Raw genomic sequence first — 15,981 nt, 5'->3', positions numbered from 1 at the left:
GAATCAAATTTTTTGTTTCTGTGTAGTCCATTTATAATCTGAGAGTTACCGAAATGTGGTGCCAAAAGTAAAAAACATATCTCCTTGATTATAGCCAAAGTGAAACTTTTTTGTATGTAACATCAGTTATCGTTTAAGAAAAATTTGAAAAAAGCTAATAATTTTCGAAATAATAAACGTTTATAAAGAAATAATCTTTCTACGCAATTAGTTATTATTTTTAATAAAATCCACAATAATAATTTATACAATGATCAAATAAAAATGATATACGTTTATAATACAATTATTTTAACTAATTATAATAAATCAATTCCTCGAAATGTATGAACACTATGCAAATGTTTTTCTTTAAATTCATTCCACATCTTATAATTCAATTGTATTCGTTTTTTTCGTCTCTATGTCTTGGTTTTATTCACTTGTATTAATTTAAAATTTTTAATAAAACTCGTTATTGGGCTTATTAGAAGGTGAGATAAATAAAATTGAGAATTAAAGTGTTATTAAATGATTTAATACAATTTATAGTACGATATAATTCAGATGGAAATTTAGCTTAAATCGATGCTAGAAATATACATCTTTCCATGACATATTATAATTATTAAATAAGTAATTAGAAAATTCGGAAAAATATGCCTAGTATTTACATGCTTTTCTTTTATAACACCCTTGAACGTTCATAAACTAAACTATCTACTGTTTTCGACTCATGGTTATGAATGTTTTTAATTTCGGTTATCTTTGTTTTTAAATCGTCAGTTTTGATATATTATGCAATATGCGTTACATATTACAATTTTTTTTCAAGTGATTTAAAAATAAAAATAAAATAACTTTTTTTTTTTACTAAAATTACATAGTTATATTAAGTTATATTATTACTTAGGAGTACTCACTAGAATACACGCTTACGAAACTGACACAAAAATTACATAGAATTTTCTTTATTGATTGGTATTTTACAATATTGACTAACACAAGTAATGTCAGTAATAATAAGTTATTATTTTGGATTTTATAGCTACAATAAACAGTAATATTTCAGTTTTCCGTTTATTTTCAGTTGGGCGCATATTATGGGCTACGATAAATGATTTCCGGCGCAAATGAGTTGAACCATTTATATATAGTTTTAAATACCTGTATAAGTATAAGTTTTTTGAAAATGACACAATTGTGAAAGTGCTTTCTTAAATAGGTACCTTGTTTTATCTACAAAACAAGAATATTTAAGGTATATGTATATCAAATATACATGTTAATGAATTTATAATAAAATGTATTTTGATAAATTTTAATTATCATAATACGAATAAATATTTTTATTTATTTTTATTAAATAGTTAATAAAACCTATAAGTAAATATATTATGCGTAATTATCATGGTATAATATTTGTGATGCATTTTGTTGTATACGTTCTTATTATTTTCAAAACAATATGATGAAAATTAACATTTAAAGTTTTAATTCAGTATTAATTCAATAATAATTCATAATACAAAGTTGGTACATAATTTTTTTAGATCCTATTGCATGAATATCTATGAAAAAAAAACTGAACAGTGAGTAATTTAAAAATATATTTTACTCATTAATTTATTATAATATAACCTTTTCTATTTAAAATACTATGTATTTAAATTGTACATAAAATCTATCAGTCTGCCAATAATAGTGTTTGATATACGGTTGGTAATCCTTTTATTTAAATTTAAAGCATGACTTCAAAATATACAAAGGTCATTAACGATTAGCCCTATTATTTCAATAACATGGTGATTATAGTTTTATAGGTATGCACGTAACTACAATTCTTTATATCTAATTTATTAATTTAAATCTGTTATTTAGTATTGATATGAACAATATAAGGTATATATTATAAGTAGTATAATATATTTCATAATTATATTTATTTAATATTTTGTTTTTTTTTATTTCATTGTTACAAATTACAGCTAGGTTGCTTAATGTTGATGGTGTATTTAATAAAAAAGAAGATAAAATGTTCTCTGCTATTATAGGTATACGGCAATAATAAGTTTACTACGAATATTAACTTACGCATACGTAGTAATGGCTGCCGCTTTTCTGAAATGAAAATGAAAAAATTAAAAATTCTCCAAAATTAATTCCCGAAAATAGCACTATGGTTTATGCAAATTGTATAACTGCGTAATGGCACGATATTGCCTTACCTATCAACATGGATAATTAATCAATACCAAATTTTTCTCAATAACTTAATTAAAATCAAAGGAGCTTTTCATCATAAAATCGACGAAAAAATCTAAACCACATTAACCTAAAGACATCTTTTGAATAACAAAGTACCCTCCCGCGTTAGTTTTATAAATTCACGCTTGCGAATGAATCTTTATAGCGTATACAGTTATAGTCTTATAGATATACGTATATAGCAGGGTTGGCGAACTTAAGGCACACGAAACAAAATGATACGTTTGTTAAATTTCAATGATAAGCAAAAATATTGAAATAATTAAAAATTATGCTATTTATAACATTTTGGTTATAAGAAATTCAAAGAAACAAATTGTAATACACATTTAAAAAATTACAATTACAAAAAATGTGTACATACATAATAAAATTATATAGTAAATCTGTAACTTTATTTTTATTTTTAGAAAATATAATTTCCTTTGGACACGTGAAAAAATTCAAACCTTGATTGGAAAAATTTGACACGACCCAAAAAAGCTTGATCACCTCTCACATATACACGACAGTCGGTATTACAGTCATAGTGACATAGTATTTAGGCTTTTTCCATCCTTGGTTCACATTTTCTAGCACCAATTCTCATGTTTTTTTTTCTAGATGTCGATAAAAAATAATTTGTAGAGAAAACATTTTTTGAAATGTTATACAAGATTCCAAATAAGTGGTTCCTATATCTGTATAAAATTATTAAAATTCACAGGCATACTTTTATTTTAAATGCATTCGAAGTTTAAATTTCTACAAAATTCATCAAAATCACAAAAGTTACAAACAAGAATTTTGTAGTAAATATACATTAAATCTTAAATTTTAAATTTTAATAGCTTATGTTTTATAATTTAATACAATGTTCCTAATAAATATTTCATATTGAAATTAAAAATTTTAAAAATATAGAAACACAACTATTTTTTTCTTTTTAGATATTTGTATTTTAGACTTTTTAAATTGGAAAACAGAAATTTTTATGCTAATTGGCAAAATTGATTAATTTCTTTATTTATTATTCAAAAATAAACTGCATAAAAAATTAGAAATTTTTACTAAATATTTATTTTTATTTTATATAGTGTAATTTTCAATATTTTTTCTCTTTTTGAACTATTTATTGACAATTAAAATTTGTTTTTAGTTTTTATTTTTTAATTACTAATAAAGCTGGATTGAATACAAGATTCGTTATAAATTATAATTTTGTTATAGAAACAAAAAAAAATTGAGCGTAAATCTATAAAAAAGAAAGTTAAAGGTAGTAGTATTTTAACGAATTAGTTAAACATTCACAAGGTTTTTAATATTCATACCTTAAAAATTTAATACAAGGCTCTGTAACCAATTTATATTTAAAAAAAAATTCTATTGAAAAGTCAAATTAAAGTTTTATGAACGTTTGAATTTTAAATTTTTACGACAACGCATATTCGTCTGTAAAATAACGACTTTTGTTATTTTATTGTAATTCACGAAGGAATAACCGTAAATGCTTGAAATTTTCATTAAATGTTATATTATAATTTTATATACATGTTAAAATGTTCAAAATATTTTAATTAATTTTTTGATATTTTTTTAGTTTTTTTTCTATAAATATCAATATAAATATTTTCGATTTGAACATTTATACGCAATTCCATATAACTATGTATAATATAAGTCTATGTATTATATTTCCACTACAACGATTATTATCAGATAATATAGTTATATATTTTATATATATATATATATTATAGCCAAGGAAATAATAAGGAAATCATCGGCTGAGAAAATCGTAAAAATTAAGTAAACACTAAAGTAAAACTTTATAAAAGGTAATATTATATCAAAATGCTTATGATTTTATGACAGCCGATGAATAATAAAAAATAGATTTGATATTGAAAATTTTAAAGGATTTTGCATTATGATTTACAAACGGTTTCAAAATATATTTTAACATACATTTTATTTTTTTATAGTTAATTTTTCTAAGTTTAATAACGATAATTACAGGCGTGTAGCGTAAAGGTACAAACTACAAAGCACAGATTTTTAGTGTTGGAAATGTTGGAATATATATAATAGATATAGAGTTTACAATATTATTTTTAACACTTTATACTCTCTGTATAATATGTTATAATATAATAATATATTGTTATTTAATAATATTATGTTTGATTCTTATATATTTTTTCATTATCCATTTATTTTTTTTTTTAAAAATGTAGCAGTTTATCTTTAACCAAATGATTCATAGTGTTTAGTAATTATATATATTGTATAGTAAGTATATAGCTTAATTTATTGACCTTCAACCGGATTCTTTCTCCAATCACTTATTAAAAATTGATAGTTTTTGCGATATAATTTAAATATAGTAATCAAATTAACAATGAACCGCATAATTATTTGAACTTAATGCATGTAGAGAAAAATAGAAATGATTCTACTCGTTATAAAATGTGTTTCCATGACTATTATAAAAGTACTTTATTAAACAAATAACTAATTAGGTAATAAAAAAATAATAATATATGAATTGTCAATGGAAAGCGAAACTAGTTTTTCCTTGTTAAAGTAGTATTCTATGTAGGTATATATGGTGAACAGACGTACTTTTTTCATAGTACTTATCTTGACACATTGTCCTAGTACCTTTAACGATAGTGTTAAGTGTGCAATTAAAATTGCAATTAGTATAAAAACTCTAGATGTGCAATAAAAAAGGATTTCAAAAAATTTGCATTTTAAAGATAGGCTCTCGTAGAGATTTGGTTTTCAGCAAATGGAAATCGAATATTTTTTGTTTTTATACGGATTACCATTGGTTAAATAAAATAAAATTATTATTACACGATAATTGGAAATCATTTTTGACCCATATTTGATATATAGTCAAAATAATCCAAAGAACTGTGTTAAAAATCTGTGCAGATATTATGCTAACAATTTTATTTTATTTTTTAATTTAAAAATGACTGACTATGTATGGATAAAACTGTGGTAGGTATTATAGAGTAACAGAAAAAGTATTTATAGATACATATATGATATAATATATATATAATACTTGGAAAGCTAAATAATGTATTATAACTCATAAGTTTGTGACAAATTATTTACTCGTCTCTCGTCTACAACAACAAATACGCAATTATGTTATCTCATATACATTGAGTAAAATATTTACGATGATTAAACTTTCACATTATTAATTGTAAATTAGTGCAGGTAAGCATTTAGGTTCCTACACGCTACACACCTTGTACAGCGTGCAATTACGTATATTATATGGATAATAACTTAATAATTAGAATATTTGTTATATTTTAAATTTTAATACATTACACCGATATAATAGAGTCTTGTTGTATCTCAAAATGACGTCCTAAAGCGGAAATGCACCGCAATTCAATAATAAAACGAAGGACGTTTGGACGTCGTGGCAATTCAATGCCGGTTCATTCCTACGATCGAAATTATATAATATATAATGTTTAAAGTAGACTTAACAGAAAATTTGAATAAAACACGAACACTATTGTAATAATATGACGTATAGGTAGTCAAATTTTAATTTTGTCGATGTCATCTTTACGTAGACTTCACACAATCAAGAAACTCACGGTAAGTATAATAAACATACCTATTATCATCGTGATGGCAGGTTATAATAATAATATAATGGTGATTTATAAAGTCATATTTGGTCATGGGCATACGGCAAATTGGGTTCCGGAGCAGTTGTCGTCGTATCGGTGTGTCGCACGCGCATAATATGATGTAATGCCAATGCACATAATATGATCGGCAGGTGGCGCGGAGGATTGCTGCTGCCCTGCGTATGCTCTTACACGCGCGCGCGATCCCACGTATAAGGGTTGGGTAGCAGTCGTGGGAGGGGGAGGGGTGCGTCGCGGCGCCCGTAACGAGAGTGCTCGGCATTATCGACCTGTACGCCATCTGATTTGCCGCCGAGTCGTTTCCGACTAAACGCAGTCCGCCGCGCTCATTCACGTTTGCCACGATCCCGTGCTTGAAAAACACATACAAATACTAACTTACACATACACACACACACACACGCATACACTCACACACTCACACACTCACACACACTTACGCTCTCACTCACACACACACACACACACACGCGTGCACGCACGTCGGAAGTAATATTATATTATCATAAATATATACTTTGACCGAACGCCGTTATTATCACGTCGCCGTCGTTGTCGTTGAGAACGCCACCGCGGATCGATAGGAGTGTCGATATTTCGGGTGAATTTATTGTCGTCGCATCTTTCGCCCTTCGGTCCACCGTTGCGCATTGTATGTGCGGACGATCCAATGTCGCATTCACCGTGACCATCGCCGACAAGGCGTTCGGATTCTGGCAGGACGGTAGCGAAATCGAGAACAACGACGGCGTCGTTGACGGCGACAGCAGCTTCGGGGGTGGCGGAGGTGGTGGCGGTGGCGACAACAAAAACGACGACGACGACGGCGACGGTGACAGTGACAGAAGCTACGGCGACTGTTGATCGATTTGACGAATACGAAATCATGAATAACGCAAAGTCGAAGGCCGATTGACGACCACCGCCGGTAAGTCATGAAACAGAAGAAGAAGAAAGATGAACCGCCGCGGCCATCGTCTGTCACAGACGAACAACAACAGCAATGTAATGGTACAGGTGAGCCGAGACCTAAGAAATCGGCACTTAAACGCACAGCGACTAGCGGTGGCTCTAAGGCAGCCAAGTCCAGCAAGCATAAGCGGCACGTGCAGTTCAACGAAAGCTTGAACGTATTCTTTGAGTCGGACTACGTGATCGTCATCCGGGACGATGACTGCGAGTTCGACGAGGAGGACTTTGACTTTTGGTCACAGCAGCCATGCAGCTGTGGTGACGAATCGTGTTTTCAGCCGTGGCTTGACGATGACGATGGTCGGGGCATACCACCACTCGACCCGTACGAAGAACAGCCAGCCACGCTCAGTCCACCTGATGGATACAAGGACGGCTGTCCCAGACACGTACCACCGCCGTCTCTGGACCACTTGAAATATGGTAACTACAATAATCAATAGTCATTGACCGCGGGGCTAAAGTTGTTTTCATTATAACTAACAGCTATAGAACACTTAATAATATATATTTTATGCATACAATATTGTCCTTTATAAATTAAAAAAAGCTTAAAATGCATTTATTTATTTGCACCATACAATGAGATTTGCTACAGATTAATTAAATACGAATTTGAACTTGAGTATTATTTTTTATGATTACATAGTCAATAGTAAGTATGGAAGGTGTGGAATTTGATAAGTTTAAGCATTTAGTATTATTATAGATATTTATAATATACTTGTACTTACATAAAATATATACAGATAATATTTTTGTGATTATAATGATCATTTAAAATGGTACTGAAGTTATACATATAATGTATTAAAAAATATCTTAAAAATATCACTGTCAGTTTAGGTTTAACATATAATCATGATTTTTGAATCCTTGTTAGAATAAATCAAGACCGTTTATCATATATCCAATACTATCAAACATTTAAACTTCACACGCTATGCCAAAATATCGTTTTTTATATATGTATCTACTAAAGTAATAAATTACTTATACATCCAACAAAATACGAATCATTATGATTATTAATATTCAAATGTACTATAGTTATTATGACCCTATTTAAAACAAAGGTTATAATATATTAGTATCAAATGATTATTTTTTAGATATTTTCTCTTCGATTATTGGAAAATAAACTAAATTCTGAAGACCATTGCTTCAATTTTGTTTTCATTACGAAATAGGTATATTTGAAATCGAAATATTGTTTATGAAATCAAATTTACAATGACATGCATTTTATTAAAATATTTAGTGCCTCAATTTGGTTATTTTAATTTCACCAATATTATTACTACAAATAATACCAAAATAATTAATTAATTATTAATAATAATAATAATAATAATTTATTGTTGCGAAAAATTAATTTTTTAATTTCATTATTCATTTTGATCGACTGTTTTATTTAATTCATTCTCAATTTACATTTTATATTAAATTATTTTAAACAAAAACTTTTTATGTCATAAATTTTAACTATTGAATAGATTTAGATGTTTTTTTTATATGTTTTATTTTCTAAAACCAGTGAATTTAATAACGTCTAAAATTTGTGTTTGATATGTGAAATAGAATTTATCTATGAAAACATGTTTTTTAAATAGTATTAAAATAAGAAAATGTATTAAAAGTTATTAATTCAAATGAATTTGCATTTAAAAACATATATAATATTATTATGTAAATATATATCAAAGATATATTAAGTTTTCCAATTTCAGTCAGGAGATTCAACGTAATTATTTGAATTTTACTCAGATTATAATTTTTAAACATATTTGAATGGTTTGTCAGAATTATACAAAAAAAAAATTAATGCATTTTTTTACCGAAGTTTCTAAAAATACAAGATTTTTTCTGAATTTTTAACTAAAATATTTTTTTTTAAATAATTAATTTAAAATATTACTTGAAAGATCCAAAGTTAACTTAACAAAAAATAAAAACTGTTTTAAAAATTATTATTTGTGTAAAATTCAATCCATATATGTTGAAACTCGTTTAGGTCTATGCGATTAATTACATTTCACCAAGAAATATTTTCGATATTTTGTGATAGTTTATGTGAGTACGTAACGCTTACATAACTCGTTATCAGAATACTAAATAAATTTCATAATAAATTCAAATATGTTTTAAAATTATTATCGGAGAACAACTCAAGTTAATTGTTAATACATTATTAAAACTCGCGTGTAGTTCCATTATTTCCCTAACAACGGTATGGTGACAGTAGTATAGAAAAATGTAGTGTAATGCGTAAAACATCATGTTAATATTATGTAGATATTAGTTATTAATTTATAGATACTCACGGTAAAAACTTCAAGAAATACGTATAATTTATGTTTATATTTTGGATCATAAAGATTCAACATTAAACATTATCTCTAACACACTTATCTCACCAAGCAACATTAAATTTAAATGGTCCCATTATTAAATTAATTAACCACAGCGATAGCGATAATTGAATAAAGCGTTTGATAAAAAAATCCAATATACACACTTTGAATTTACTATTACAACTGTATGAAAAAGAAAAACTATAGAATATTAATAAACCTATTTGATTTAAAAATACCTACAAATATAGACATTGCATAACCCTATAATTAATACGTTTGCAACCTTGAACAAGAATTGAAGTGATAAAATGATTATAATATATTAATATAATATAATATAGGTTTACAAATACTTACCATACATTTTTATATTAAAATAAATCTTTAGACTGCTTAAGTAAAATATTGAAAACGATACGTAAAAATGTAAAATGCATAAATTGGTAGTAATCTTTACAATTGTTTGTATCTAATAAAATTTTTTTTATTTTGATAGATTATAATATACAAAAAATATATATTTTTTTAATAATTTTAAAACTATGGGATATATTATTATATACGAATACCTATATACTGTGATTATTATAGCCTATAGATTATAACATTATAAATTATTATTTTCTTTATTTCAAAACAGAATAGATAACATTATGATACATTACTGAAAACACTAAAAATTAAATCGTACAAAACAAATAATTAATATCAAAATAATATTGTAGCAGATGATGATTTAGCTACAAGATATGGTTCGGATGTGATGGACAGTTCTAGCGATACGCATATCGCTACACCATATAATTCTAATGTCAACGCCACGTCTTATTTCGAGGATAATCAAAAAAATCGTCATGAACTTTCTTCCTTACCTCGGTCATGTAGTAAGTATAATTTATATTATTCTGTGTATCGTAAACCCTAAACATAAATCCGACTTTATGTGAAATATCATATTACCTATATTATTCAAAATTACTCATACCAATATAATATTACTCACATAAAACATATTATACAAAATCCAATATAAAAACTAGGTACCATAATAAATCCATAATACTAGTTAAAATACAACTAAGAAGAAAAAAATATAACTTTTAATAACTTAATAATAAGAGTGAGTAAATCCAGTTCAAATTAATTCTTAATACACAGATAAGTGATTAAGTATTTTAATAATATAATTTATAATTTTATTCACTATTAACTCTGTACAATAAAAATAATATATGTATTATGTATAATGTACCTACTTTATATTTTATATATTGAAGTTATATTACCCTACCATTTAGAAATCGGTGTAGGGTTTCACTAGTGATTGGGTCCAAAATTAGAGAAAAAGAACCTTTGGTTTATGGATATCGAATATTAGTGGACCTCAGGTCCCCAGGTAAATAGAAGCTTACATTTTTTGAGTATAAATTCAATTTTTTCTCGAAAATTTTTTTAAAATTTCTTTTATAATAATATAATTATAGTAGTCAATAGTAGCTCATACTATTATATTCGGTATAAATAAATATAAACGATTCTACGAATTATAATATTTAACTATGAATAATCAACCAACGTTACAGGTATCTACAGAATAGCATTATAATTTAATTTGGTTTTCTAGGCAATGGTTTTGTTTTTATTCGTAGTTTTATTTATTGATATTTGTTCTATTAAATAGATAAGATAATATAATATATTATGATATATATAATACACTAGGTATCCAAATATGTTTTTATATATTTATTATTTATAATTGTAAGGAAGTCGATGATGACGTTGATTGTAACATTATTATTATTATTATTATAAGCTTTAAGTAATATAATATAAGTAAGGAATATAATTTAGGTACCCAATAAATGTTGTTTTTAATGATAACACATGTCATGTATTATGGTCACTAGCCAATATCAAACATATTTTATTTTATTTACGTGAATTATACATAAAACAATTCACACTTCTTGTACCTAAACTTCGAATATACACGTTTATACGTGGGATAAGGTATACAATGGTAGGTATATATATGGTAGGTATGGTAGGTAGGTACTCAATATTTTAAGATATGGATTTTATTTTGTTATAAATATAATATTTATATTTTTGTTACCTACTTTTTTACTTAAATGTTTCAAGTTTATTTAAGTAGTAGGTATAATAATTTTTACTAAAATTTATTCATTTAAAGATTACCAATATTTTGATTACAGTTGTAATTAAGATTATCTTTATTCGTGATTCACTATAGTAATATAATGCTGTACTTTTTTAAATCTGATTTACCGTTGTTAATAATTAAATTAAGGAAATATTTAATTTAAAAAATTTAATTTCTTTATACTATCGATACTGGACACTGGTAATTGTTTTTATTTATACAATTATGCCCTTCAAAAGGATCAAAAAGTAAATAATTATGTAATACGCCTTATTATTATACCTCTCCAAATAAAATTATTATTTTTTGAGATTTGAAATGGTTATACATTACATTTTACTGAGGAAATAAAATTCAAAGGTCTATGATATTTAAGTCTAGATTTATCTGATATTGAACATAGCATATTATGATAATGATAGTGTATAGATATATGTTTATTATATTATGTTTTAAAATCTTAAATCGATTTTTTATGTTATTTGCAGAAGACGAACAAAAGCAGCAGCAACAACAGCCACCGACAAACGCATCTGCCCTTCAGCTGTCGAAAACTAACACAGTCTGTGATACAAATTCAAGTACAGGTCAGCAACCACGGTGCATCGTTGAAACAATAACCATGACGACAGTTACCGAGAGGCAGATCGTGCAAGAAACCGGGCCCATGGATGTTACCGGCGTTGATGGCGCCTGCAAAACCGAAGATGCAAAAGTCGTTACCGGTGCCACTGCTGTTACCCCGGATGAGGGGTATGTAATGATTAAATGTGGTAACAATACTGTGCTGTACAACAACCGAAACCCAAATTCCGCAGTACGGCAGTTGTTTCCGTCCACAAAGTTCGTGTGCCCACCAACTCGAATAAAGGAGACAGACGACGCGAGATTGTTGAACAAATATCTAATCACGGAAGAGTCACTCAGAGCGTTTGATAGTCGGTCAATGAACGGTGGCTTAAGTGGCGGAGGATTCAAAAGCGAACCGCACAGCGACGACGATGACGATGATACGTCGAACAGTCTCATTAGGCGAACCATAGAACGGAGTACTTTAAGGCGGAATACCACGAAAAAAAAGAACGTCGGTGACTCCAAAGAAATATCTTTGATCGAGAAGATCAGGCGGCTGACGTGTGATAGCGATGATGATGCCGATGACTCGGCCAAGAAAGTACCGGGTCCCATGCAAGAACAGGGGACCGCTTACACTGTATTAGTGCAGTGTGATTCGGTGACGCCGTCAGCAGCAGCCGTCGCTACTCCGGCGTACAAGAAACTCACAGAATTATTGAGCAGTGGTAGTGGTGGTGGCGGCCGGTATGATCAACCCCTGCTACCATCAGCCATTCAATCGACGACTGATAGTGATCCGACTGGAAAAGCTGACGGAGTAGACCTGTGCGATGGTCACTCGGCTGTCAGTAGCAGAGCGGCTGTCCGGTCAGCAACTGGTGGCAAACCTTTCCTGTCTACGTTAGCGACTGCTTGCGTCACAGGCAACGTGCATCCGGTCCCCGGTGGATCGGTAGCAGGAGGCGCATCGCAACCATCGCATTGTCCGCAACCGGATGTGGTGGCCGGCACTCAAGCTCCCAGCTCGCACAGACAAGAAGAGCTTGTGGCGTTCGTGCAACAGGACTCAGGCCGTCTGGAGAAGATCCGCAAGCGGTATATGCCACTCACTACCACCGCGACCGCAACAGAGGACGAGGATGATGAGAACGACGATTACGGATTCAACCGGCGTCCGGAAGTGCATGGCATCCGGTCCGGGTTCTCTGCGCAGATCACCATCAAGAACAACCCGCAACCACCGCAACGTCCACGGTCTTATTATGGTGACCCAGCTCTTCAGACGCCGCCACTCGATGTTCAACCTGACTTTGTGCCCAGGTATCCAGCAACTGCAGTAGCGGCTGTCCGTTCTCGGATCCAGGGTGATACACGGGCCCCTCCACCATACCCGGCCGCGTCGCAACGATCTATCATTAGAGTGACTCATGGCCAACAACAGCAGACCATCCGAGTGCCATACCAGACGGTCGGACCGGTTCAGGTGCACCTGTTGACTACAGCAGCCGCGGCTGCGTCCACCACTACCGCCAATGTTATCGGTCACCCACCGCAGCCACAGGTTCAAATCCGACACCCCCCTAATGAGTATATCGTTCAACACGGCCATGCCAGAATACATCATGGCCAACAATTTGTTATCGCCCGTGGCACTCAGACGGCTGCGATATCGACCACTCGGTACTACCAGTTACCACCGCCTCCACCGCCCAACATTCAGCAGCAGCAGCAACAGTTACCACAACCGCAGTTACCACCACATGCTTTCCAACCATCTGACGAACATCCGGCGACACAATTCAAACAAACATCTCCCACCAGAGGAGTTGCAACTAGCGGTAGACTACACATGCAACAGCAGCAACAACAACAAGAGTATGTCGAACATAATTTACCTTCATCGGTGGTCTCGCAGACTTCTAAAAACCCAATGCTTTTTTATGGTATGAATGTCTGATTGGTGTCTTGAGTGGTTGTGTATAACGCTTGCATGTAGTACATAATATATTATATTATATAAATATGTATGTATGTATGTATGTATATATATATATATATATTATGTAGTATATATTATATACCTAACATTTTTAACGATTCTTAAATAAGTTTTGTTATAAGTTTATAACATAGGTATATTTAAAAATTCGTTTTCGATGCATTAATATTGCAGATGTCGCTGAGAGTCGACAAATTTTACCATAAAACAAAAAATTGAATGTTGATATAATTCATGAATCATGAGTATTATGTGATTATAAATTATATAAGTACCAACCTATTGTACAAGTCTTCCTACAATATGCAGACGATAACGCAATGATAACATCAAATTATCAAAATATAGATTCAAATCCATTGTCAAAATATTATTGTTTCAGTGAAATCACACGTAGGTATCCAATTGTTATATTGTTATGAATAAAAACTTTATGATTAAGTTCCAATAATAAAATATATATTATATACGTACGCTTATTGTCAGCATTTATCGAATTAAGTATAATGGTTTCAAAAAAAAAACTCAATACATATTTTATTTTTATTGTATAAAATACTGAAAAATGCACTTTCGAATAAATTACATGAAATAAAGTTTACTCCTTAAAACAAGAAAATATAGTATAAATAATAAAATATTAAAGCAAAGGGTGATTTTCGTGACTACAATTTAAATAAATAAAAAAGGAAATTTTATCTGTTTTAATTTGTGTTGAAAACATCACCATTAACAAAAATATAAATATTATAATATCAAAGCACTTAATTTAACAATAAGTATATTAATATAACTCTATACAATCATAGGCCACAGGTCTTTTACAATATTTATTTACCTACTCTTTTTTTTTTATATAGTTAATAAGTTTCAAATTGTAATAATGTATAAAATATAATTAATATAAAGTAATTCAATAACAGACTGTGACGAAAATTAAGGGTTGTGAAATTGTATTTAAAATACGACTATACCAATAGAAAACATGATAATATTAATCATATCGAAGACATAACACTAATAAACAAATCCGCATCAAAAATAAAAAAATAATTTTTAAATGATTTAAAATAAAAATACTAAACATTAGAGAATCATTAAAAACCATTTATTATGCTATTTGGTTTGATATGATTTAATATTGTAAATAGTAATCAAAACATTTAACAAAATAATAAAGAGTATAAAATATATTTATTGTTTAAGCTATTAATTTTACATTTCAATTTTCTTCAGACAGAAAAATATTCACAAATTATAAAAAAAATATATTTATAGAGGTATTGATGTATATGTGGTACCTATTAAATATTTAATTATGCTTGACAAAGTTGTATGCAATATTATACTGTTATGTTATTTTTAAGATTATAACATAAAATATTTATAATTTTGTTTTAAGAAATAAAAATTGCTTGACTCCAAAAATAAAACAATAAAAAATCTAAAAAAATTTGTTTGCTTTTAGTACTTTTATTACTTAAAACAATATGTATATTAACAAAACATAAAATGTGTATCAAAACTACATCGTAATTTAAAGCCAATTATAAAGCCATAATCATTTGAATAATAATCGTGATCGAATACTTTCATGTTTTAATTAATAATTTTTTATATACATAGGTATATATTTAAGTATGCATATATTATCTATCAAATTTAATAGGTATCATGATGAGTTTCATAAGTATTATGGTCTATGGAAATCATTATTTTTTTTTTTAATTTAATACAATAGTAAAACTACATATTGTAACATTTGATTATAATAAAATAAAAAATTTACTTATACGCCAATAATTAGAAAAAATGTTTACAATTTTTAGATTTTTAATAAATTCGATCACCCCACTAATTTACCGAATTTTCATCTCAATATCTCATAATCTATAGAACATTGAAATTTCATTAAAACTATACACAAATTTAAACTTATATAATGCAAATTTATTTATTTTTATTTAAATGTAATATATATAATATTTACAT

At 28.8% G+C, this 15,981-nt stretch overlaps 1 protein-coding gene across 1 annotated transcript; it reads left to right on the top strand.

The window, feature by feature from the left end:
- The first annotated feature begins 6,204 nt into the window (after nt 1-6,204).
- LOC113549657 lies at nt 6,205-15,100 on the top strand. Its single transcript, XM_026951054.1, has 3 exons — nt 6,205-7,313; nt 9,973-10,131; nt 11,903-15,100. The coding sequence occupies exons 1-3, from the start codon at nt 6,854-6,856 to the stop codon at nt 13,945-13,947; spliced, it is 2,664 nt and encodes an 887-aa protein (XP_026806855.1). The 5' UTR covers nt 6,205-6,853; the 3' UTR covers nt 13,948-15,100.
- Nucleotides 15,101-15,981: the final 881 nt, after the last annotated feature.

This window comes from Rhopalosiphum maidis, chromosome 1 (genome assembly GCF_003676215.2).
Source record: "Rhopalosiphum maidis isolate BTI-1 chromosome 1, ASM367621v3, whole genome shotgun sequence".
In the NCBI taxonomy this organism is placed as follows: Eukaryota; Metazoa; Arthropoda; class Insecta; order Hemiptera; family Aphididae; genus Rhopalosiphum; species Rhopalosiphum maidis.
Note: the sequence above shows the minus strand (reverse complement) of the source record. Positions and strands in the feature narration are given on the sequence as shown.

Coding starts and splice junctions, on each gene's coding strand:
- LOC113549657 (XM_026951054.1), top strand. CDS start 6,854: ATGAAACAGAAGAAGAAGAAAGATGAACCGCCGCGGCCATCGTCTGTC. Junction 7,314..9,972: donor TCTGGACCACTTGAAATATG/GTAACTACAATA, acceptor ATAATATTGTAG/CAGATGATGATTTAGCTACA. Junction 10,132..11,902: donor TTCCTTACCTCGGTCATGTA/GTAAGTATAATT, acceptor TGTTATTTGCAG/AAGACGAACAAAAGCAGCAG.